A 26032-nucleotide genomic window follows, 5' to 3' on the forward strand; every position below is an offset into this window, starting at 1 on the left:
TAAGCTTACTATTATAGAAACTGAAGAAAAACACGTTTGTTTATTTTAATTAATTTAATAATTTTAGCACCAATTTAAACATTTCAAGCAAGGATTTCTGTTTACTTCCATAAATAAAACGTGCATGCCTGATCTCTTGTCAGAGTTAAGATCCAGCTAAACTTTATCACAGCCTTTAGTCTTTTAGGCATGTAGTTAAATGATCCAAAATAGACACAGGCAATGACAAAATGAAACTTTTACTTTCTAGAGAGTGCTCAAAAGAGTACAAGGAGTACCTCTCTCAAAGAGAAGTCAAAGGCTTGTAGCTGTTATGGATGGATTTTTCTTGAAGATACTTTTTATGCAACATAGGGTCTACAGTATGTTGCATAAAAAGATCACTGGACCACCATGCTACCTCTAGTTATAGTATATTGTGTTGACTGCTTTGCTCATCTTTCACAAGCTAATGGCGTTTCTGTCTCAAAAGCAGATCAAGTCTAGCAGACAGCCAACAACACCCACACTGATTAGCATCGAGGGGGAGAAGTGGGTGGAGGAAGTCAGCGGGTGTCTTGATTGCTCTCTGTAGTCTTTACATTCTGAATGTCCTGCTCCATTTTTAAGATGATTGATTTATATGTGAATGTCAGGTTGCATAGCTAATGTAAAGTCTCCTCAAGAGCCAGCAGTGATATGTCACACTTGTAACCGACGCCTGCACACACTCCTACATATACGTACGTACATACATGCACAGTCATGTGTAGTGGGCAGTGTGGTGATACTTATTCTATAAATGCCTGTCAGCAGTGGATCGCTCCCGTCGAATGGTGGACATGGTTGAGCGTTAGAAGGTAATAGAGAGATGATGCAAAAGGTGCTGTGAGATTTCTGCAACAGACAACATTTACAATGATTTCTCTAAGGACACTGGAGTGAGTTAAGAGTATATATATATGTATGACATAGATATAGAGCTAGAGATAGAGACAATGTGAGGGACAAAGAATGCAGTGAAGTAAACAGAGGGAAAACAGAGATGGAGAGAGAGAGAGAGATTAGATTGAGGATATGACACCCGTGGCCCATGTAACAGCCCACAGGGTGTAGCAGCAGACGTGGGAGGAGGTCATGACTTTGATACACTACAGACAGCGGGTGTCACAGGAATGTGAAGCTCTACTCGCAAAACCAAGACTCTGCTTCTTGGACGAGACTCAAATAGACAGAGACAGGAGGTGAAAGCAGCACAGAAACAAAGACGAAACAAGCCTGGAGGTCTGACACAAGCATACGAAGGCACTGGGGAGTGAGTTGGCTCGAGATTGGATATGATGCCATCCACTAAGGTACATTTATAGCATCAAAATGGTGGTCGATCTGCTGGATCGTTTGGATGCTGCGCCTCCATCTGCCCGTGTGGCACACCTGGTAGGTGGCAAAGATGGAGCTGTGATGAAAACATGAGGGAGGATCATGGGGATAGTTTACCTGTTCACGTCTCCAAGCCAAAAGCAGCATGATAAGACATAGTGCATAGTGTGAAAACTGTAATTAGCATAGGTGAAGAGAAAAAGGACAGGTGTCAGGTAATTCAAGCAGTTGTAGAACCTGAAAAAATAGACATTTATGTCTTATGTTGTGCAACTTCAGTGTTCATTTTAATGATGGTGCTGTATATTTAACTTTTATTTTTGGTGCTTTTCTACATTTAAAAAAAAAAAGTGTCCTGAGCAAGTTTCTGCATTTAAAAAAACAGACTTTACATCTATTTCTCTACTGTAGGCAGGCAGCTCAATTTTGGGTATAATTTAGAACAAATTGAATTCCATGAATCCAATCATGAGCCTCACCGTTAGCCATTTTCTGGCCAAGACATAATTTAATATAAACATGCTTATTTGTAATTTATATGGGATAGTGTAGACACGACATGAAAGAAAAGTGAGAAAACACATTGTTATCCAAGAATACTTGTGACATGACTTTAAGCCTCACCCCCTCCCTGACAAATTGCACACTGCTCTAAGAGGGCATCTCAATCAACAGGAAAAAGAGAAAGCAATCTTCTGTTTTCTAAATTGTGAACCACATTCTCTTCTACTGACGGTGATAATCTAATGAGGGAACCAATACTGTGAAAGATGCTCATAAGCGAGCCTCTGTGATAATTCACTTGGTTATTATGCGTTGGAGAGGGCGTCACAGCTGAGGATGTGGTTGAAGAAAAAGAAAGTAAGGAAATATGATGGTCCATTCTGAACTGGTTCTCTAATTACCAGCGTATATATCTAGATCTTGTCATGAGTTCCCTCACTATCTCTCTCGCACCGGGGTGTCGATTGGCCCATTGAGTTTCATTCCGCCTGTCTTAGCCGGCTGCAAACCTGTTATGTTTACTGACACAAATTAGTGTGGAACTCCAGCAGCTCATTAAGGCAGGAGGGAGAGATCGAAATAGCAAAGTATACTGTTGGGTCACAATCAGTTAATGCTATGAATTATTCCCATAGAGCAACTTCAGGGAAACGTGATGGTGGATAATTGGAGGCAGAAATGGGAAAAGGCAGCTCAGAAGGTCCTTGATGCACAGAGCTATGGCTGCTGGTCTGTCAAAGCAGATTCTAAATTAGCTTCAGTGTCATGGAAAAAGTTTTTTAGTGTTTAAATGTCAGTTTTCACTATTAATTGGGATAGGTATGCTGCAAAAGTTGATGATGTTTGTTTAGGTTCTCTCAACAACAAAAAAACAGGCCCAAAACTCGCATTCAATATGGAGCAACTGCAATGCCAAATCCTGAAACCATCTGTCAGCTGCTGTTTGAGTGAGCAAATTATTCTTCATTGGGAAAAATAAGACCCCTTTCACAGCATAGACTTGCAAGCCCATTTCCCTGATCCAACTTTTTTTTTTTTTTTTTTTTTTTTTTGAAAGGCTTGACTCTTTGTCTTCTTCTTTGGTCAAACTCTGCAGAAACACCTTCTGCCAATCATGCACAGGCTTTTTCCTCAGCATCTTTCTCCTCGCGTGTTCATCACTGGTGTGATAGCGATAATTAAACGCGGGGCGTGTGCGATGATTATTGCTCGCTGCACTCCACATACATTAGCTACATTAGCATATGCAGAAGGCCCTTCAGTAATCTCCTTCACACAGGAAGAAGTGCAATGAGGAAGTGCGCCTCACAAGCTGCTAATTAAACCCAACTATGCCTGCCTCCCTCCCTCTGCCTTCACACAAAGAACCCTCTAATCACTTCTAACTCGATGTGGAAGCTAGTAATTGATGCACACGTAAGGTTTATGATGCGTGAAAGAGGAGAAACACAGTTTAGATGTTAACAATCTGGGTAAGCAGGATCATGTGACGCCAGAGTTATTTCACTTCTAAATGTGCCTGAAATGGCATAATTGATTATGACCACAAAGGGCATAGCGGCGATGATAATAACAGTGATGATGATGATTATGATGATGATGATGATGATGATGGCGGCAGCCCCACAGTGTTGGCATTCGTATGAGGTTTCCGGCTAATCAAGAGTTAGACGAGCTTTGTTGTGAATGTTGCTATCTGCTGGGGGTGCAGTCTTTATTCCCATGTGAAAATCCCTTTTCTTTTGCTCCGTACTCAACACTGGAATAAACTTTGCCTAACATTTTGCTTCTCAAGCCAAAGCGGCTTGTAACAGGAATGAAATGTAAAGCAGCAGCCACAGGGAATGGTGCCATCTTTGTCAGAGCCTCGGAGCTTCAGCCTCCAATTCACAGGGAAGTGCTGCTGCCCTAACTCTGACATGAGCTCACTCTAGCAAATATTATTACCATGCAGACAGCACTGACACATACATGTAACGATATCTGACATGTCACCATCCAATAAGACAATTTCTACTCAAATCACACACGCTGTGCAGTCGCAGCGTGTCATATGAAGACGTTATTGAAATGTTGACATTCCTCAACATCCCCTCCTACGTGATCTCCCCTCCTCTCAGCCCGTAGCGGCTCCTATGAGTAACCACAGAGCTAACAGCTCTTGTGAATCTGAGTACTAGCACTGTGATTTGATTTTAGCTCTACAGAGAGTAGGCAAATAGAAAGAGCTGCCAATAGAATCCAGCAGGTTTGCCCAAGTCAAATGAAGCCTTTAGGCTATGATTTACTGGTTAAAAAAAATTTTCCAAAAGGGATTCATCCTTTAGTTGATATTGCAGTTGTCATTCAAATAACTCTGGAGAAGAGCATCTATTTCCTCTATTTTAATTTGAATTAGATGTTCGGACTTTAGTAATAATCAGAATCAGAATACTTTATTGATCCCCTCAGGGAAATTATTTAGTTGCAGGGTTCAAGGTAAAATAAGAGTGAGAAAAGAGCAAGTCAACAAGTGTATAAAATAGCTACAATATGAAAGAAATAATAACGTTAAGTAGAAGTAAGTTAGATCAGGTTACAAGTAAGATTAGGTTAAAAAAGATTGTTTCAAATGGATTGTACAGATTCTATTGTAGTGCAGTGTCAACATAAATACAATTCAAACATAAATCAGTACAGCATGGATATAAGTAGCAGCAGTGAATAAATAACACCTTGCACATGTAGCTGATAAATGATTGCACCAAGTAATTATTGTACATAATTGTCCAAGAATATTGAGATGTGATGTGGAGTAGAGGGTGGATACACAACCCGAGCCCGACGGGCCGGGCTGAGTTCGGACAGATATTTAGAAATTATGTTTGGGTTCGGATCGGGCGCGGTCACATCAGCGCGATAAGACACTGAGCATTTTTTATTTAAAACAGCTTATTACTGTGCGCTTGTTGCCTCGTGTGCGCTGATGCGCTCATCTATTCACATTCCCGAAGGTCTTCCTACAGTTGCTTAATAAAAGCGGGCTTTCCACACAAAAAAACGTACATGTGTCATTAGTATGAGAACATTTTTTATTTTAACTGTGTCGGACTCGGGTCGGGTTTGGACATAAATATCTTAATGCCTGTCGGGCTCGGGTCGGGTTCGGTTACTGCTCTGTCTGACGCGGGCTTGGCTGGGACAGAAAAATGCGGCCTGATCTGCACTTTAATGTGGAGATACGTGATGTGATACCAGTTTTGACACTGAGCGTGTAACACTCAGAGGGAGGAGTTATATAGCTTGATGGCCACAGGCAGGAATGACCTCCTGTGGTGCCCTGTGGTGCATCGTGGGTGTCTGAGTCTGTCACTGAAGGTGCTCCTCACACTAACAAGTGTGTTGTGGAGTGGGTGGAAGGAGTCGTCCAGGATGGATTGTATTTTGGACAGCCTCCTCCTCTCTGACACTAGGCTCGTTCGAGATGAGCCAGGTCTGCGCAGAATCGATCACCAGCGATCGGCGCCCAATGAATGCCGGTTAGATTTGTGTCCGACTTGATCTCGACTTGCTGCCGACGTCATGCACACGTGGGCAACGATAACCTTACGAGATCAAGGCGGCTGCGGGTTTGAGACGCAGGCAGCGCAGTTGCTTTTCACCGACTGCAAGACCCAGGCGGAGCCAGGGCATGCTGGGAAATGCCTGGCTCTCAGCTGATCTAACAGTCTAAAGTCTTATTCTGCACAGAACACATGTTGTGTGGCTGATAGAATAGAAATTAGCGGAACTAGATCCGTTCTGATTACGGATCATCTACAGTATGTTGTTTATTACCTTCAGCAACAGATCGCATGTAGAGCATTTTGACAGCTACTATGTCATAATAAAAACAATTGGAGACTGTGTACAAACTGATATCTGGGTCTGATAACATTGTATTAAATCGGAATCAGACCTAACAGGATGTGAGTGTTTCTGTGACTTCCTGGTCAACCTGAAGGCTGCTGGAAACAGCTGGAAACTGTCCAACTTTACCGCTGCTTTTTGTCACCGCCCTCGGCTGCTGCCGCCTGCTCGTCTCGAACGAGGCTTATGTTTTTAAGGAGTCCAATAAAGCTCTGAAACGGCATTAGGGATGGATGGGGTCTGATTTTACTGATGCTCTGATATTTTTGTGGTGACATTTTTATTTTTCCAACATATTTGAGTTATTACTTTGTAAAAACCTGCATGTTTTTCCTTTTTTTTTCTCAAATCATAGACTCATTCTTTAACACACAGTATTTTAGGACATAATACTTGATTAGCTGGAAAGAGACCTCCAGGCTATCAATTTAAAGAAGCAAAACAAAATTCTAAAGAAGTTCAGTAAGGAGCTTCTATTAATGTTAACAAAGTATAGTTGTTTCCTCAATAATACAATTGTATGCCTAACTTTGGAAGCATCCTACCAAACAACTTGATGGAATTATTAACAATATTTTTATGTTTACGATATTAAATACTGATTTCTAAATGTTTTTGTCCTGTTGGTATCTTAAAAGGACTGCCAGGATTAACTGTGCGTACTGTCTTAGAATTGTTTTGAGTATCAATTTAGGTAATATCTACCTTCAACATCCAATTTGTGCATCTCATGTCAGTTCAAATTACGTTTGAACTACTGAGCTAAGCATCTGATTTGCCAAAAAATAAAATACCTGGAAAAACCCAGATGGTCAATAAATAACACTTCCTGTTGTTGTGGAGGTATTTCCAAAATCCTCAAAGACTCTTCTGACCATGACTAAAAAATTTTTACTATTCTGTCTTAAGTTACAGTAAATGTAAAAAGAATCATTGGGAAACAGGCTAAAATTAGTTTTCATCGTGCAGCAGACAGAAAGCTTTCTCATCAGATCTGGAAATACGTTCAGAACAGTGGCAGATGTTGTTGAGTGATTTTCTGGGTGTTTTTTTTCCAGGAAAACAGGTGCTTAGCTCTGTGACTCGGATGTTATGGTAATACATGACCTGCACAAACTGGGGCGAATCTGGCTTTAAAATGTCCACCTGAGATCTGTGAACTGAATGTACTATAGCTTCATAACATCTGTAAAACAATCAAGCAGTGATTTCTTATATCCTACTTATGAATTTCATTAGAATTTAATACAGAACATATATTTCAAGTCATGAAACTTCAAAGTCTTGCCAGTGCCCTAATGAACAGCCATGTTAGGACTGAGTGCTAAGGTCAGAGGTCACAGTTTTCTTCCTGTATCGATCCCTAGCCGACCTAACCGGCCAGAGAGCGTCTCTCAGTCTCTGTTGACCAATTGTACCTCACAGTACCAGTGAAGAGAACAAAGTGCAGTAAGCCCCTTTACCCATTAGCAACTAGTCCATATCCACAACGTTCAACTTCCGGGATTGCTCCGGTGCTGCCGGAAATTCCGCTGGATGTCCCTCATTTCAGCCGGATGTCCGTAACCTTCCGGTTTCTTTGTGTTGGCATTTTACACTCTGGTTGATTCGTGAGGACTATGATTAACTGCTCGTCAAGTCTCTGCAGGGTAAATCCAGACAGTTAGCCAGATTATCACTTGAGTTTTCTGTTGCAGGATTAAAACAAGTTTTGAACGTACACATGTTCCACTAAAACAAGTTCTTTCCCGAGGCTATTTTGCAGAGGCACCGTTGCTCCGTCTGGCACTTGACGCTGCCCAAGACGATTGTGATTGGTTTAAAGAAATAACAATAAACCAGAGCACGTTTTTCTCCCATCCTGGAAAGCTGTGTGGACTCGCCAGACCCTCCTCCACAGCGCTGTGGAGGAAGGTCTGGCAATGCGAGACTATATAGCAACATTTTCAACTGGACAGTCCTTTGACTACACCATCGATTCAGCTTCATATAGTTGTTAGGAAATTAGCATTGGGAATACATCTCCGTGTGTGGTAAGTGGTCATGGATGTATTGGAGTTGCTCATGCATTATCATGCCTTGACATTTGACAGCCTCACATTTACACAATTTTCCTGCCTGCCAGTCGTCAAGATTGTCGCGAGTTTTAATGACTGCTTCAGGCGAATAAATTCACTGAGGTCCTGTACAGCCTCGCTCACACTGGCATTATAAGTATGCATACACAATTTCTTTCAATATTTCTGACATTGTTCATAGCTTTCTAAGTGACCTTTGCTTGGAGTTACAGTTCTTAGGGAAACACTTCCTTGGCCGGAGGCGGAGGTCTGAGCCAATCAACTCATTTGTTCTGTGTGTGGAAGTGATTGCTGCCGAATGGAGGCTGCTTTAATTTGATGGATGTGTGGTTCACCAAGCGGTGGATTTGGTTGTAATTACTCTTTGTGCTCACCGTGATAAGGAAATTAATCAAGCCATTATGTTGTTCCCATTTTATCATCAGGACACAATAATTGAATAAACCAACCTCACTTGTCGTCAATGTCACTCTGGCTCGCAGCGTACTTACTCGCTGGAAGGGTAAAGGGCTCACTATTGCTGATTGGCTGATAGTGAGGCGAGGATGTTCAGCTTATTTCACTATCAAATACTTAGGTAGTCATTCTGATTGAAATAATCAGTGCCAGTTCTCCAAATTGAATTACTGATATCGGGTGATGATTCAGAAATGATGTTGGGAGACCTCAAAGATGACGACCAGTCCGATGATTACAAATCAAGTGCAGCTTTATTCAAACAGTGAACAAACTTTCATGACACTGGAACAACCATGAGCATACAGACACGTCTGCCCAAGGATGAACCCCATGTACATCATAGTGAATACCTTTTAAACACTTTTTGTGCTTACACAGCATGAGACATCTATTTCAGTTGGAACAGTTTACTCTTAAACTACACCTTTTATGGCACGTGCTCCTAATAGATTCTCACATTCCTGGCTCCAATTCCTCTGTGTGAAAGTTGTACCCAAACTCATAATAGATTCACACATTCCTGTGGGTGAAGGTTGTCCCCAGACTAACCTTCTTGTGTAGTACCCTTCATACAAGATATAAAATACATTTGAAACATATATAGGCAGAAATATCCAACCTATCAATTACAAAGCCACATTATCAACTATACATAGGATGGACAACCAAGAGTAGAAGTATAAAGTAGTATGAAATGGAAATACTCAAGTAGAGTACCAGCATCTTAAAATTGTACTGTAGTAAATGTGGTTAGTTACTTCCCACCATTGCTCTTTGATGCTCTTCAGTACAAATTGTTGAGAAAATTTGCTTACAGAGAATTAATTTATAGATAAATCATGAACCTTGAAATTAAAATAGAGAACAGAAAACTCATTCCCATCGTTACATAATTACAGCCTAATGTACTGTCAAAGCTTAATGCTGAAGTTGGATGTTACATTTGTAGCAAAATAGCAAAGACAGGAAATTGCCTGGAGCCACTGACACCTCCTAACTGCGGCTGAACAGCCATTAAATCTTTAATGTTCACTTCCATCATTCCTTCCTCCCATCATGCATTGTAAGGAAGAAGAGGCAGCCAATTTGGGGCAGAGTTCAGCCGCCCAAAAGGATTTGCATCCATCCTTGCAATTTATTCTAGCAGGAGGAATCTAAAAAAAAAAAAAAAAAAAAAAAAAAAAAACTATTACCCATCTGCTTAAATTTCGGAGAAACATCGCCTCCACTGGGGGCATTGATGGGGTGATTTTCTTATCCATAAGAGAGGAAACCGCACTTTTATATAAAAAAAGACTTGTTCCAGGAGACGTGACAACACCCAGAACGTTTTTCACAATACAGCTATGCAAACTAGATTAATTTCATGGCAATTGTTGAGTAGTCAGATATCTTAGATTATACTTTCCGAAACATACCAGCTCATTCAGAATTCAAATTTAGTACAGTTTTGATGGCAGCTTCAGTGATAAAGTGGTTGAATCTTTATGTGCCTAGTTGATTGGGACTGCTTGATTGCATTGCCATGTTTGTGTGGGAATGATTGCCTGACAATCTCTTAACATCTAATCAATAACACTTAAAAGTATCCACCTTGCATTTAAAAAGTTGGAACGGGATTTAAGTACCTTACGAGTTAGCCTTGTGAGGGATGTGTTTGATTCACTTTGTGTGCATTTAATGGCTCGTTTGTGTCCTTTGTTTATGATAAAGTTGTTCTTGACTCAAGTCTGAAACTTGGATAAACACTCTCGGTGTAAATTAAAGTGCCTTGGGACCACCCTGTTCGGGTTTTAATTGTGGTAGTAGAACATCTCTTTCCCTGGTAATTATCTCAACTATCATCACTCCTATAATAACTATAATCAATTGCTCGTGGTGGCTCTGCCAGGGATAATGAAAAGTTTATTAGTCTCCCTGAACCTCACGAGTGGCGGGGAAACTCTTAAATCATCTGTGGAAATTGGGAGAAAATATAAAAGCATCCTTTTTTGCACACTTCACTGTCACACAAATTTCTCCTGAGAGGATGAAGGTCATGCAAGTCCTTCTTCCATCTCCATTATCAGCTGCAATAGCCTTGACGTGTTTACAAGCTTGTAACTTAGAGCAGAGCTCCTTAAGCGCTAATTTGCACAATTTGGCAAACGTCCACTTTGTATAATCAGGATGTTTGGGTTTTTATACTGAGGGCCACTCCACTGTAAATACGAGTGACACTGAAGAAATCTGTTTTCCACTATACTTTAGGTAGAAGTTTCTTTCAAGAGTTCTGCAGTTAATGTCAGGCATTATTAAACGAACCATCAACATTTGATTTGTATTTTCAACATCATTTTTAATTTTTAAGTTTTACATAATATGTGCTTTACAAATCCAGAAAGAAAATATTGAATTGTCTTTGTTTCAAAATTCTCCACTTATCTTGTTAGGACTTCTCAAAGTGACGTATCATCCATCGATCCCCTGATGTTGTTTTCCTGTTGCTTTAGGGATAACTGTATTGATCCTTCCATATATATCCCCTAACTCGTTTGCCACAGTTTGTTATTCACTTGCTCTATTAGGCGCTAGTCTTCTCAGCAATCAGCAGGACAGAGCACCTGTGAGGGTGGCATGGCAACCAAAATGACGCAGGGTTGACCAATGTGGATTTTTGGAAGCTGGAACTTATATCTGTATTTTTTTTAAATGAAGTCACCAAAAATTAAAAGTCACTTATCTTCAAGGTTTATACAAAACATCAGAATTTTTTTATTCTTAGCACAGCACAGAAAAGCGTCTGAAACACCATAAAGCTTGTGATTAGACTCAAAATCTTTCCACTTACTGAAACCAGTACTAGTGAAAGTCCTTATAACTAGCAGATCACCTATTTAAATCTTTGGGTCACAAGATCATTAAAGGAATTAAAAACAAAAAAGTAAAAAATAATGTTTTTATGTCTTTATTCTATTTCTTTCTGAAGACCTTTACCTCTCAGACCTCTGGCATTACCTCGGAAGAAACTATCTGAAAAGAAAAGATCCCTATTTGGTTGAACTTTTAATTACTTATGTCCACACTACAGGCCATATACTGTGATGTCGAGTCACAAGCACATATTGCTTAATATTAAAGAACACTTATGGAAATAAACACGAGCTTTAGATGAAGAGATCAATACCACACGTCTGACCGGTAAATATGAAGCTACTGCCAGCAGCTAGTTAGCTTAGCACAAAGACTGGGGAGAATCAGCAAACCTGGCTCCGTCCAAAGGTAACAACGATTTGAATACAACACATCTAAAGCTCACTAATTAAAACGTTATATCTTGTTTCTTTATTCCTGTGCAAAAACTGAAGTGTAAATAAAGGATACGTGTTACAAGGGGTTACATTCCAGGCCAGGCGCAGTAACTTCCTGGAGTCTCTGCTGGTTGCTCAGGCTGCTGGACATAGCTAGAGTGGTGTCAATCTCTTATCGAACTCCCTGCAAGAAAGCATATTTCCCCAAAACTATTCCTTTCAGGCGCCACAAGCCAAAGAGTGAAAACCACTGGCCCATTCAATAGTTAAGAGTAGGGGTCTTCAACAGTTTGTTTAGGCCAAGGAGCCTTAACCTGAAAGCGAGACGAGAAGGGACCCCCCTAGTACACATATTGTATAAAATTGAGTTGCACAATAAACTGGGCCTGCAATAACATGTAGGGCGGCCTAAAGCCTATACACATTCTTTTTATGGTGCCCTACAATACTAAGCTAGTATTAACATATTCATATATCATCATGCTTTAATGTCAAACATACATGTGGAAGGCACAGTAAATCCATAAGCTTACCTGTATCATACGTAAGCGTATCATCAATGTTGTTGAGTTTGTTGTTTTTTACAAATAGCTGATCTTTGCCAATAATATGTTGGATATATTATCATACTTATTTTAGGTTTTGGGAGTGGGAAGTATTAAGACAATAATTTGGCCGCCCCCCTGCAGTGACTCTGAGGACCCCCTGTTGAAGATTTCTGGTTAAGAGGATATAATACCTAACATTGCTCGTCTTCGCCCCACCCTCTCGACATCTGCTGCTGAAACTCTCATCCATGCATTCATTACATCAAGACTTGACTATATGGTCTCCCTTCATCTGTTTTACAAAAACTCCAATACGTTCAAAACTCTGCTGCTCGCCTCCTCACCCACACCGGTTCAAGACAACACATCACCCCTGTCCTTCAACAGCTTCACTGGCTCCCTGTACAACAACGCATCCATTACAAAGTTCTACTCATCACCTACAAAGCTCTCAGTAATCTGGCCCCTCCATACCTCACAGTAGCCTCGTGAGACCGTCCTGATCTCGCGAGCTCCAGTTTTCCACTCGCAGATTAGTCTGGCATCTTGAGGTAGAGAAAATTTGGAGCCGTTAGCCAAACGACCGGGCCAATCAGCGTTGGTTTTGAGGTGGGTTAGGTGGTGATAGACAGATGGTTTATCCAATCAGCTAACCAGTATTTTCAGACAGCGGTAGCCCTAATTCTGTTAGCCGCTCACTAATGCTTTTTTTCTCTTGGATCCTTCTTTTGGAATATGGACCGGGAACCTTAAATGGTGCCTTTTATTCCTAAATTCTCGTTACACAAATAAAAAATTATATCCTTTACCGACATGTTGCTTGCTTGCTGAGCTAACGAGCTATGCTTTGCCTGCAGCAGCAGGGTCGGGCTTGTGGTTGTATTTTCATACGCTTTGTGGATCTGATTGGTTGATTTGGCCTGTCTATCACCAACATAGGTGATAGACAGATGGTTCAACCAATCAGCTAACCAGTATTTCCACCCCTTCCCAAAAGTTCTCCAACGGAAAGTTCCCAGATGGATATGCCGAGCAAATGCGAAGCGATCCATCTGGCGGAGTCAGGTTAACCTCACAGACCTCTTACAGCACCATCGCCCCTCCAGATGCCTTCGCTCAGCAGACTTAAACCTCCTCAAACCCATCACCAAATCAACCCACCGAACTCTGGGGGACCGAGCCTTTGCAATAGCTGCCCCCACCCTCTGGAACTCACTCCCCATCCACATCAGAAACTCTGACTCACTGGACACCTATAAAAAAACTGCTCAAAACTCACTTGTTTCAATTGGCCTATCCATAATTTACTTATCTTGTTTGTTTCTTTCGTTCTTTCGTTCTTTCTTTCTTTCTTCCTTTGTAAAGCGTCTTTGAGTTCCATGCAAAGCGCTATATAAAACTTATGTATTATTATTATTATACCACCTTTAAATAAAGAGTATGAATTAAGAGGTTGTGGATAATCCAGTGTGCACTTGTGGTGCAGATGTGTCTAATTAAACAAAATCCATTGAACTAAGTAGACCCTGGAAGCAAAGTTTGTGAAGCTACACAGATTTATGCTGAGACAGCAAAACACAATGGAGTGCATTTGTCCGTTTGTGCTTTCAGGAACAGATGAAATCACAGAAAATGTTCGAATGGCCCTCGAGTGTCTCTTAACTCTATCTTGTAAGATCTCATTCTGTCATGTCAGGGGTATCTATAGACACAAGGGTTAGAAAGGAAAAGGTTGCATTTGAGTGCTATGTGTTTTGTTGTGTCCCCATTGATCCTCTCGACTCCTGCACACACTCAAATGCCCCAAAAGGCTTCCTGAAGCAAATTATCAGGCAGTTTTCTACATACACGCTCGGAGTAAACACTAATGTGAAAAAGCATGATGCAGATGAAAACATGTCTTGCAGAATGTAATTAATGCAGCTGAGAATGCAATCTGTGTTAAACCCTGGAGTGATTTTGACAGGTCTTTAATGCAAACACAGCTAGTGTAGCACTGTTTTACTGGTTAGTTAATGGCTGCCTGCATGCTTCTTGCACACCTGTACGATGTTGTGATTTTGAGCACCCGCATCCCCCCCGACAGCGAGCCAGTGTTGTGTAAAGCAGCTGGCAGATTACAGAGCAGCTCCTGGCAGATATTGAGGCAGTTTATCTCAATTTAATATCGTAAATGTGGTGTGGGCAATGAAACTGTACACAAACTATGATGATCCTCCTGTGACTCTGGCAGTCGATGATGTGTTATGAATACATCTGTGCAAAGCTGGAAGTTCAACAGACAAGCAGATGATTAGATAGAAAAAAGATTTGAAAGGCTTAGTCTTTTCTTCTCTTTCATCTAATTTTTTTTGGTCCAAATAGACCCGTTAATAATGTGACACGTGCAATCCTGCACTAAATAAACCAACCCTGTCTCCAGACACTTATGTATATAACTCATAAAACTAATTTACTCACAACTCATTTAAAAAGTTATCTATTAAAAAGCAATATTTAATGAATTGGTCAATAAAATGTCAGACAATTGTAAAGCATTAGCATTCACCAGCATTTCATGTCAAAAGTGACATTTTCAAATTGCTTGTTTTGTCTGACCAATAGACCAACATCCAAAAATCATTTAACTAAAAGAATTTATTAACTATACATTTTCTGGAGATTGACTAGAGCTGAAACGATAAGTCGATCAATTGATCAAACTCATTTGCAATCACACGCGTGTCACTAAGAAATGTAATTTCCTTGTGGAATCTAAATCTAAATACATTTTTATGGTAAAAAATCAACAGTGACTTGAAGCACAACTTGGGACATATCATCTGTTTAAATATTTAATCCTTAACCAAAATCTTTTCCTAACCTTAAAGGGTAAGTCTTGCTATATTCTATATTTTAGTTTTTGTCAACAAAATGTATGAAGAAACTTAAACTGACAACGTTTTATACTCCATCTCTCGATACGTTCCCATTTCTTTCACTACTGAATATGTAAATCATTAAAAACAGGCCACCAATACATTTTCGTTTTTAGATATTAATTATTCAAAAAGAAGTAAGTAATTTGTAGAGCCCGACCGATAAAGGATTTTTAAGGCCGATATCAATACAAATATTTGGGGATTTAAAAATCCGATATATCGGTCGATTAAAAAAAAAAAGTCCAGAAACGCGTAACAAAACATAAACAGATTATTAGAACGTTATTTATGAGTCCTCACTAAAATAATATAATAATGCAGTTTAAAAATAAACTTGTTTGTTTTATTGTCACAACAGAATAGAGGAACATCAACAGATATTAAAGTTCTGATAAATAAAATGTATAAAAATACAAACTAGATATGAAACTTAAAGGGTTAAACTCGAGTGTTGCCAACAGGGGCGTTGTAGAGCGCCCTCTGGTGGACAAACTGTGCAACGCCAACACTCAGAACATGGTTGAAGGTCCGTCCGTTTTTATTTTATTTTTTAAATATTCATTTATCGGTCATTGTAAATGCCGATACCGATAGTTTGGAAAATTGGATGGATTTGGGCACCTGGATGGTATATTTGGGATGGACTCAAACTAAAACTTTGATTGTTTGATGTAATTTGTTGTTAGTTTTAAGTCTGTTTTTTATGTTGAAACTTTTTAGGCTGCTGTCTTGGCTGTGACTCCATTGTAAAAAGAGATTCTGACTCTCAATGGGAATATTCCTGGTAAAATAAAGGTAAAATAAAAGTACAAAAAAAAGTATATGAACATATTTTGTAGGAGACAGCATTGGCACCCACAAACACCTGCACTGCACCCATTTATCCATCTAAATTTGGAAACAGAGGTGAAAATCTCATCCTCACCCTCTTTAAAAAAGCACTGTCTCTCTGTATGCAGTGTGTTTTTGGGCACCATCTGTCAGTGTTTGTTACCTGTCCACGTGACAGCGTTTGACAGCGCTGAGGAGCCCCACGTTGAGAGGAGCGAGGCGCTCCCTCTGTGACAAAGACCGAAACAAGAGGTAGTCACAGCATGGTCACTCCTCTCAGCCTCCAGAATTACTCATCGCAGAGGGAGCTGTGCTGAAGCATACATGTGCACTATGACAAATATGATGAGAGGAAGAGGTCAAAAAGTCAAGAAGTGGGATGCTACCATAATCTGCAGCGTTGCAGTACACAGACAATAGCTTCAGTGAGTGGCATTCCCATCATCCCATATTTCAACAGAGAGTGTAATGCAGCTGATCCCAGCCTATGACTCCATTTTACCTGTTTTGTGGTAAACAAATCCAGTCAGGATTTTGGAGGATTAGTGTCCACGTAATTCTTCGTCATCAAGTACTCTCACTTAATCCACTCAGTATTTGCATTCATTTAAAAGTCCCATGACATGGTGCTCTTTGGATGACTTTATATAGGCCTTAGTGGTCCCCTAATACTGTATCTGAAGTCTCTTTCCCGAAATTCAGCTTTAGTGCAGAATTACAGCCATTAGACCCAGTCCCACAACGAGCTTTCCTTAGTATGTGCCATTTCTGTATCTGTACTTATTGAGGTGGGGGGGGGGGGACAAACTGCCACTTTGCTCGTTTTGAAAGCCATGTATTTTTCTCATGGGTGGGCCAAATTCTCTGAGCGGGCAAAGCAGAGAAAGGGGAGGTAAACTTGCTCCTTATGACCTCATAAGGAGCAAGATTCCAGATCGGCCCATCTGAGCTTTCATTTTCTCAAAGGCAGAGCAGGATACCCAGGGCTCGGTTTACACCTATCGCCATTTCTAGCCACTGGGAGAACGCATATTAATGTTAAAAAACCTCATAAAGTGAAATTTTGTTTGGTGCTTTGAATTGGCCCTTTAAATACCATCAACTGCTGCCCAGATTTGAATTATGACTACAAAAAAAGCATTGTGTGTGTGTGTGTGTGTGTGAGAGAGAGAAAGAGAGAGAGAGAGAGAGAGAGAGAGAGAGAGAGAGAGAGAGAGAGAGCGAGGGGTGTTGTTTGTCAGATAGAAACAGCCCATGAGAAATCCAGGTGCTTACAGCTTAACAAATCTCTGCCCTAAATTGCCGGATCAAGGGAATGTGCATCCTTGATGGCAAAATCAATTTCATTTAGAAATTATTAACCACAGCTCTTAGAGTGACAGCAAATAGCAAAAAGCAGAGAGGGTGACCAGTTGAGGGAGTTTTGGGCCGCTTTCCACTCTTTGTTCAGGGACGTGGAGCATTCAACAGCAAAGTTTTTACCTTTTTTTGTTCTCCTGTGTCAAGCAAATTGCTTATATTGTCAGTTTTTCACAGGAAGTATTACCTCTGACTGGATTATCAATATCTTTTATCACACTAAACGTGTTCAGCAGTCAAACACCTTTATGTCTACATATAAGGTCTGTTTATGCTGTTAATTGAATGTGATCTCGCTTGATCCTTGTTTTGAATTGGATTTTTTTTTTTTTTTACAATGAATCGGATTAGTCAAAAATCTTTTTTTGGTGGCTGGTTAGCTCAGTTGGTAGAGCAGGAGCACATATGCAGAGGTTTGATCCTCGACACAGAAGGTCCAGGGTTCGAGTCTGACCTGTGATGGTTTTCCTGCAGATCTTCCCCCTCTCTTCCCCTTTCATATCTCAGCTTTCCTATCAAATAAAGGCAGGAATCGCTGGGGGGCGCAATATTTGTTATAGGCAAAATATGTGTCAAATACAGCTCGGCAATATATCGATATTATATCGATATCGTGATATGTGACTAGATATCGTCTTAGATTTTGGATATCGTAATATGGCATAAGTTTTGTCTTTTCCTGGTTTTAAACACAGTAAAGTGATGTACTTTTCTGAACTTACCAGACTGTTGTAACTGTTCTATTATTTGCCTTTACCCACTTAGTCATTATATCCACATTACTGATGATTATTTATCAAACATTTCATTGTGTAAATATTTTGTGAAAGCACCAATAGTCAACACTACAATATCGTTGCGGTATCGATATCGAGGTATATATATATTTGGTCAAAAATATCATGATATTTGATTTTCTCCATATCACCCAGCCCTAGTGTCAAACCATTCTGAATTAAGTATTTGTGGTGCTGCAGAGACGTCCCGGCCTACAAATCCTATCCTTTTCCCTATCCTAACATTTTTAGTGAAAATGAGGATAGTGATACAAAAATGATCACTCCCTCCGATATGATGAATCCTATCGCAATCACAATATTAGTCAAAATAGATAGATATTTTCTAGGGGTGCACAATTCAGAAAATGTCACAATTCAATATAAATTTTTAGGCTCAAGATTTGATTCAAAATCGATTTTCGATTCCGAAACGATTCTCAATTAAACAAATGATCCACAGTATGTAATTGTAGTTACTTTTCCCATGTGATTGCAGTAGACATACAATTTAAAAAAATAAATAATAATAATTTAAAATCTCTCTCTCTCTCTCTCTCTCTCTCTCTATATATATATATATATATATATATATATATATATGAATCAATTTTTGAAATTCTATGAATCGATTTTGAATCAGTAGAGCTTGAATCGCGATACGAATGTGAATCGATTTTTTTCCACACCCCTAATATTTTCCTCATATCTTGCAGCCCTAATACAAACACTGGCAGTCGGATTATTACATAACACGGCTGAAATGCCACTGAGATGTCACTCTGTTACACAAATCTAAAAACCAACAATGACAAAGTAAGATTCATCATCTATCAAGATGCTCTGTGAGTTTCAGACTTAAATAATTAAATAATTAACCACTGTTAAAAAATGATTGTGAATCATTTCTCAATTTTTCACCTCAAACAGAATAAATTGCATACAACTATACACACAGCAATATACAGTAAGCTGACCTTTATTTGAGTCTCCAAGAACAATTGAAGAACATTAGCCAAATCACCGGGGTATTCAAAGGGTCCTTTCCCATCAGCCTCCTTGATCAGACTAATCATCCTTCCGGTGGCTGTCTTTATCCCCCCTATCAACCCTTTCAAACACTCGGTCATGTTGGAGCACTCAGTCTGCTGTTTGACATTATTAGTTCCCTGCCGGGGGTGCTCCCTCTAATGCAGAAAAGCATAGGAAAGCGAAGGTGAGGAAGATAGAAACCGACGGCTCCTGCCTGCTCGTCGCTGGGGGGGGGGGGAGGAGGAGGAGGAGGAGGAGGCAGCGGCGTTGACGGCCTCATCCCTGGCTCTGATTATCTTCTCATTACAATCAGACGGGAGCCACTCGAAGAAGAGGAGAATGTGTAATTACGCTCAAATCTCCCATGACTAAAACAGAAGATAATAAGCAGGGCTAGAACTGTGTGCTTACATCTAATCATTCAGTTTATTTAGTCATTTGTTCTGCAGCCGTATTTGACTGTGAAGATTTTTTGGGAGATTCACGTGGTAGCTGTTAAATAAGTAAACACCTGACTTATAGCAGCATTGTTTGGAAGCCAGAAATAATTTGCCTTCATTTTAAAACAGAAAATGTGTTTTAAACATGAGTATGAGCTGAGTATGTGACTTTTGGTTTTTCTTGATTTTGCTTTTATTCTTGGGTTAATATATGTTGATAACTAAAAATGTATAAGCTTTGGTTTATCAGAAAAAGTTCAAAGAAAACTTCAACTGTTCTTATAACCATGCATCACACATGGCTGCATCTGCCCAGCACGAGATAGAATACACCATTTCCCAAAATGTCAGGGCGACTGAAGCATGTAAATAGCTACATTTCAATTGACGCCGCGATTTGAATGGTAAATGGCTGACCTCCAATTTTCCCAGAGAATGGCTGGCAGGGAGAAATGGAGGAGAATAAAACACAAATCCAGTAGACCAGAGGGAATCAGGTTAACCAAGCATGCTACATCCTCCTCACTATTGTATGACTGAAGCGTTAACTGTGTGGACAACTAGAGAGATCACTTTAAAAAGTTGTCATGAGACGATGCAAGACTAAAAACTTTTTTGCTCTCCTCACAGCTTAGAGACAACCGCCTGCCAGCCGCTCAAGACTGATGAGAGGAAATCGGCGGCCACCAGGGTGGACACGGCGGACAGACATGGCTGCATCAAAGGAAAAAGACGCAAACACCACAGTCATCGCAGGGCCAGGAGGTGAGTTAGTCTTTGCGTTTTCACAAATGCCGAGCAGGAGCACTTGGAAACCATGAAGGAGAATTTTTCTTTTTAAAGATTTTTTTTTTTTTGGCATTTAAGGGCCTTTAAGTGATAGGACAGCTTAGACATTAAAAAGGGGAGAGAGAGGGGCAATGAAATGCAGCAAAGGGCCGCAGGTTGAAACCGAACCTGCAGCCGCTGCGGCGAGGACTGAGCCTCCGTACATGAGGCGCACGCTCTACCAGATGAGCCACCCAGGCGCCCCCAAGGAGAGTTTTCTGATCTCAGAGAGCGAGTGCTTGGGAGAGAAAGTTGTCGGATTGTTGATCCTCTTGAAACATTTCAGATCATGAATGGTTTACGTTATTTGTTTCCCGGTGCTGATGATGAAACATTTTAACAGTACACCAAAAACACCTTCAGGGCTTGACTCTCAGTGAGAAAACAAGAGCTAATCTCTATATTCTATTGTGGGCGGAATGTAAATAGTCTTATCAGGTTGGGCCCAGTGGAGAAATACAAACATGTTGTGAGGAATTCCACACTGTGTCTTTCAGATCCTCTCTTTTCACCAGCACTTTGAACCAAAAGTCTCCTACACACAGTGAGAATAGTTTTCAGGCTTCTTATTCTAAGGTTGGAGAAATCGATTCAGGCAGATTTTTTTTTTTAAGAAACCTCTCAATCTCATTTTGAAAGCCTTTTGCAGTTACACAGCAGGGAAGCAGCCAGTGATATGTAAAACACGACTGAAGCCGCATCGGAAGGTGATGGAGAGGATCATAAACATGAATCACTTCTCTGTGGATGAACTTTACCCGGCGGCTGCTTCTCTTTGTTTTTGAATTTAACAGCAAGCGCAGAGAACACGCAGGCATGAAGGCTTCTGTTCTGATAATAATTTTTCTGGTTTGTGCGTGCAAGAAATCTGATAGAAAAGGCGGTGGCGTTATCCTTGAAACTAAGAGCTTTTTCTGAGTTGAAGTTACACTAGAGGACTTCAGTAACTCCAAATGGCAGCGAGATGTACAAAGTCGGTTGAAACTTACTGAGGAATCACAAGAGAGGTCTTCAGTAAAGTGGACACAGCGCGGGAAAGGAAGGGATATTTTAAGCGCACACCACAGTCATATCTCGTCCTTCATGCTACAAAGTAATCTACCAGGAAATGTGTCCTTGACACGATGCTTTTTGGATGCAAGATTGTGGTCATGTATCTGAGGAGCTGATAGTCAAGAGTAATAGATGGAACAGCAGCTACAGCAACAAATATTTCAAGCAAATATTTAATGGAACAAAAGTTGCCAAGAATTGAAGAAATGCATGAAAAATATTGTTTGAGTCTATCCATTTCCACTTCATAAAAAGTGGCTAATGAGGTGGATTCATTTCCAAAGTCTTTGTCTAAGTTAAAAAGCACTGTGAGTTGCTGCCTGAGAAAACTCTCCTCTGTTGAGAAAGACATTTGTTCTTTCGATTCTTATCTTGTTAATTGGCTGGATGGAACCCAATTTAGCAGAGAAACCAATGTTAATTATAACATGAAACCACAAGCTACTGACAGTGACTTGCTTCTAGTAGCGGTTTGTTAGCTACAGTGTTTTAGAAAGTGTTTGTTACCAAACCTGGTTCATTAGAAAAGGAGCCCCTGAAAGGAACCATTTTCATTTAATTCTGTTGAATTAGTAAAAACATGTAATTACCTAAAATAAACACTAGAAACATCAGAAATCCACCTGATCACGACTGCAATAAACACAATAATAATAATAAGCTGTATTTATTTAATTTGTATGTATTTCTAATGTTGTATGTATTTCTAATGTATTTATTTTCTAGCCCTCCTTCCCTTTCCCTATGTGGCTATGCCACTTGTCAGGCCGCCATTGTAAATAAGAACCTATTCTTAATGACTTGCCTGTAAAAATAAATGTGAAATAAGAATAAAATAAAATTAGGACAATGCACATTAATCAACATTTCTGTAAATGTGCCAATTTTAACCAGATGGCTTATTTTCAGCTGTAGTCCTAATTACCTAGCATGCATGTCTTTATGGTGGGTGGAAATCGGAGCACCCGGAGGAAACCCACAAAAACACAGGGAGAACATGCAACTCCACACAGAAATAGGGTTGGGTACCGAAACCCGGTTCCACTATGGAACCAATTCCTACGCAACCGGTAGGAATCGGACCGGATTAGAACATAAATTTCGGTTCCTCGTTTCGGTTCCACTGAATGTGTCAACTGAAATATTTTCCCTTTGTCGCTCCGAAGCGGACGTAAAAATATCCCGCTTCCTCTGTAGTTTACCGTTAGCTAGCTACCGTAAATGTAGGCTACTTTTAAAATGCCATATTTCCCCTCTGGGCTCACCGAAACGGACGTAAAACCATTAATTTTTCAGTTTTTCAAGAATCGGTTCAGGAATCGGAATGGTTTTAAAAGTACCGATTCAGCATCGGAATCATAAAAATCCAAACGATACCCAACCCTACACAGAAAGGCCCTGCCCGGACCAGGGATCCAACTCTTAGGGCTGGGTATAATTCAAAATCTTTCGATCCAGTGCCAATTTTGATACCTCAGTTTCGATGCCGGTTCCTAACGATACTTTTTTCGATACCATACGTTTTAAAATCGATTTCAACATCAACAAAAATACATTAAACACAAAACTTTTATTTTCCACCTTAACTGTTAATTTAAACAGTTATCAAAATAAAAAAATTCTGGTAAAACTGCTCACTCAGAGTAACATTATTAAAAGTGCCTTGCCTTGCAAGCTCAGCCTGTCAGTCAGTCATCAGGGCAGAGAAACCACCGTTGTGCCCGCTTGTCTAAGAGGAAGTGTAACGTCAACAGCACCGCGACCGCTTTCGGCTCGCCATTAATATCATATCGCAACAAACGCTGTCTGCGTGAAGTTTTGAAAAACTGTAACCACACTTGAAACCAACCGTGACTCTCTGTGACTTCAACAAAACTGCAGACAGTTTACTCCGTTCGCACCTCTCCGTGTGTGTGTGTGTGTGTGACAGATAAACTTGTGCTTACGCACTCAGACGCTTTTGGAACCGAAATTTGGCACACATAATTTTTCGATACTCATAGGATTGGAATATTTTTTTTGGTGCCATAAAAGTATCGATGTTCGGTACCCAGCCCTACGACCTCTGCGGTGCCAACTTACTGTGAGGCAGAAGTGCTAACCACTGAGCCACCATGCAACCCAGGGCTTGATGTCAACCAAGTGATGCATATCTAGGTCTAGGATGTAGTTACACGTCTACATTTATACACATTCCATGTATCCGTGCATGATTGCGGCCGGGGAAGAAAGCAACATGCTCTTCAGAAAAATAGGCTGCATTCAGCATCAAGCATATCATCAGATGGCCACAGATCCCTTTTTCATACACCATTGTTTCGCACAATCACCATTCCCAGTGTATCGACTGCTTTTTTTATTCTTCCTTTCATTCTCTCGACCTCATCAAAAGAAACAGTTTCTGCTGGCAAGGAAAAATGCAAATGCTTGCCTTGTGCTCTCTTTCTACAAGGCCCGAATGGTAGAGGTGTTAATGAGTGACAAAGCGTTCTCATTACCAGAAGAGGGTACTTGGGTTTGGCCGGTCTAATCAGCCCTAATGCATTTCAGTTCTTAATGCTCCCAAACTGCCGACTACACCAAGCAGGGCCATTTATTATAGCGAGACAGTCTTCTGCATCCAATGAAACTGGCACAAAGTCTCCAGAGCTCTGTGGTCGCATATATCAAGCAGGAGTGCAGTTTTTCCCTGTCTGGGTCAGTTCTGATCACACTCACCTGTTAGCGTGACCTGATATTTGTGCAACATAAAGGCACATTTCTTTCAATTTTGACATAAATAGCGAACGATTAACCTCCAGTAAGCATGAAAGTGCTTAAAAATTTGCCTGATTCAGCTACTGTTTGCAAATATTTTAATGTATTCTGTCCAGAGTCTAATTGTGTGCTATGAAAATACAAACCTCAAAAAGGATTTACCAATTTGTATCATTAATGAGGTGAAAATGAATTTTTACCTGAAGAAATTGCATTTCTGTAGTCTCACTCTTCATTCAAAGCAGCAGGTGATCGTGTGCCTTGTGGGTTTGATTGCTTTGAGGCAAAATTTAGTTTCCATGCATGGTTTTCCTTATTCAAGTCCCTGTAGCTAATTTAAGTTATTGGGAAGCCACTGATCTCAACAGTCAGGTTTTCCTTTATTTAGTTTAAAGTTCTTTTATGTTGTTCAGAGGAGAAGCAGCTATGCGCTTCTGTTTAATGAGTTGAATCCAAACGAACATGATTGGTTGTCATTCCTGCGTGTCATTTAATAAAGATGAAGCTTCCTCACCTTCCCCACGGCTTTGAGTCGCGGTGGGTGGTGCCAGATGTTTTTCTTTTAGGAGGAATTTATAAGTGTTGAAGGCGTCAGACCTCTTTCTCAATTATAATAATATATTAATATCTATTTTGTTGATTCACAAGTCTCCTCGTAAACGACTCTTGTAATTGGATATTTTCCCTGTTGGAGGAACAACTGAGCCAATGAGAGCCTTCGTAAGTTGGGAAGATCATCTAACTGTACCAGAGCCATAATATGTGGATGAAATCACTACAGTTGCACATACCAATTATTTTCAGTATCGGTTAATCCGCGGTTTTATTTTTTACATTGGAGAACCTGAAGCCCATGAATATTTGGTGTTTTGCTTGAGAAAAAAGACCAAAACAATTGCAGATTAACTTGCTGTCGTTTGATTAAGCGACTTACTACTTCAGTTCTAGCCTGAATGCAAAAACAGCTCAGAAATCTACGCATTGAAGTCACTTCTTCAAAAGAAAGCTGCCACAGAAAAACCCATGTTTTTGCCCTTCTTCCCTATGGGAGTTTGGAAAGATTTAATATGTCTGGTACTTGATGAAATGGGTTGGAAAGACTCAAAGGTTAGTTGTTTTTAGGACTGGCCTGACCGCAGGTTGGAGTGCACAGCAACATTGAAATAGAAATAATTAAGTTAAGGGAACTTGACGTTTTACAAATGGCATGTTGCTTTGATTGGTGTGATAAATGCTAAGATAGCTGCCTTTAATCGCCATAAAGGCTTCTGTGTAGACTGGAAATGACTGAGTGGATGGATACATCATTCTCGCCATCAGCTTTAATTATTAATTCATAAAACAGTTCAGTGTGCATGTACCCATTTATTTCTCTGTCTGAGTAAATGGGCATGTCGGTGCAATAACTGTAGTACCTCATGTCTCCATGCCAGGTCCCTCCTCTGCCTTATTTACTACCCTACAATTAGTGATGTAAACACTCTTTCACTCCTACATGAAATTCACATAAATTCTGGTTTAACCTACACCAGACAGCCTTTCCAGTTTTCCAGATGAAGCTTATTTTTAATCTCATTGTCAAAGTTGCAGTCAAAAGCATATTCTTGCACATCTCTCCTTTACATGCTCACTCACACCGCCCGCCTGTCTTTCTCTTTCTGATGAGATTCAGTCGGTCTGCACTTCAAAGTGTCATTCAATGAGCCTGTGGTTCTTCAAAGGCCCTTGTCTCCTTTTTTATACATCAGTCATTTTTCAGAGAGCAAATGAAGTGGACCTCTGGACAGCAAACAAGCTGTTCAACAGATGGAATCGGAAACGTTTCTTTTCTTTGTAATGATGAATTTACACGTCAAGAGGAGAATGGACACAAGAAGAAGAATATCTCAGGCTAGCAGGAGCGTGTGTG

General features: G+C 40.2%; 1 protein-coding gene across 1 annotated transcript in view; it reads left to right on the plus strand.

Moving 5' to 3' along the window:
* Window positions 1–26032, plus strand: part of srrm4 (serine/arginine repetitive matrix 4) — a 63682-nt gene that overhangs the window by 20704 nt on the left and 16946 nt on the right. Inside the window, exon 2 of the mRNA XM_028579173.1 lies at window positions 20116–20250. Within this exon, the coding sequence (XP_028434974.1) occupies window positions 20116–20250 (135 nt within the window). The remainder of the gene's footprint in view (window positions 1–20115; window positions 20251–26032) is intronic.

This window comes from Perca flavescens, chromosome 5 (genome assembly GCF_004354835.1).
Source record: "Perca flavescens isolate YP-PL-M2 chromosome 5, PFLA_1.0, whole genome shotgun sequence".
NCBI lineage: Eukaryota > Metazoa > Chordata > Actinopteri > Perciformes > Percidae > Perca > Perca flavescens.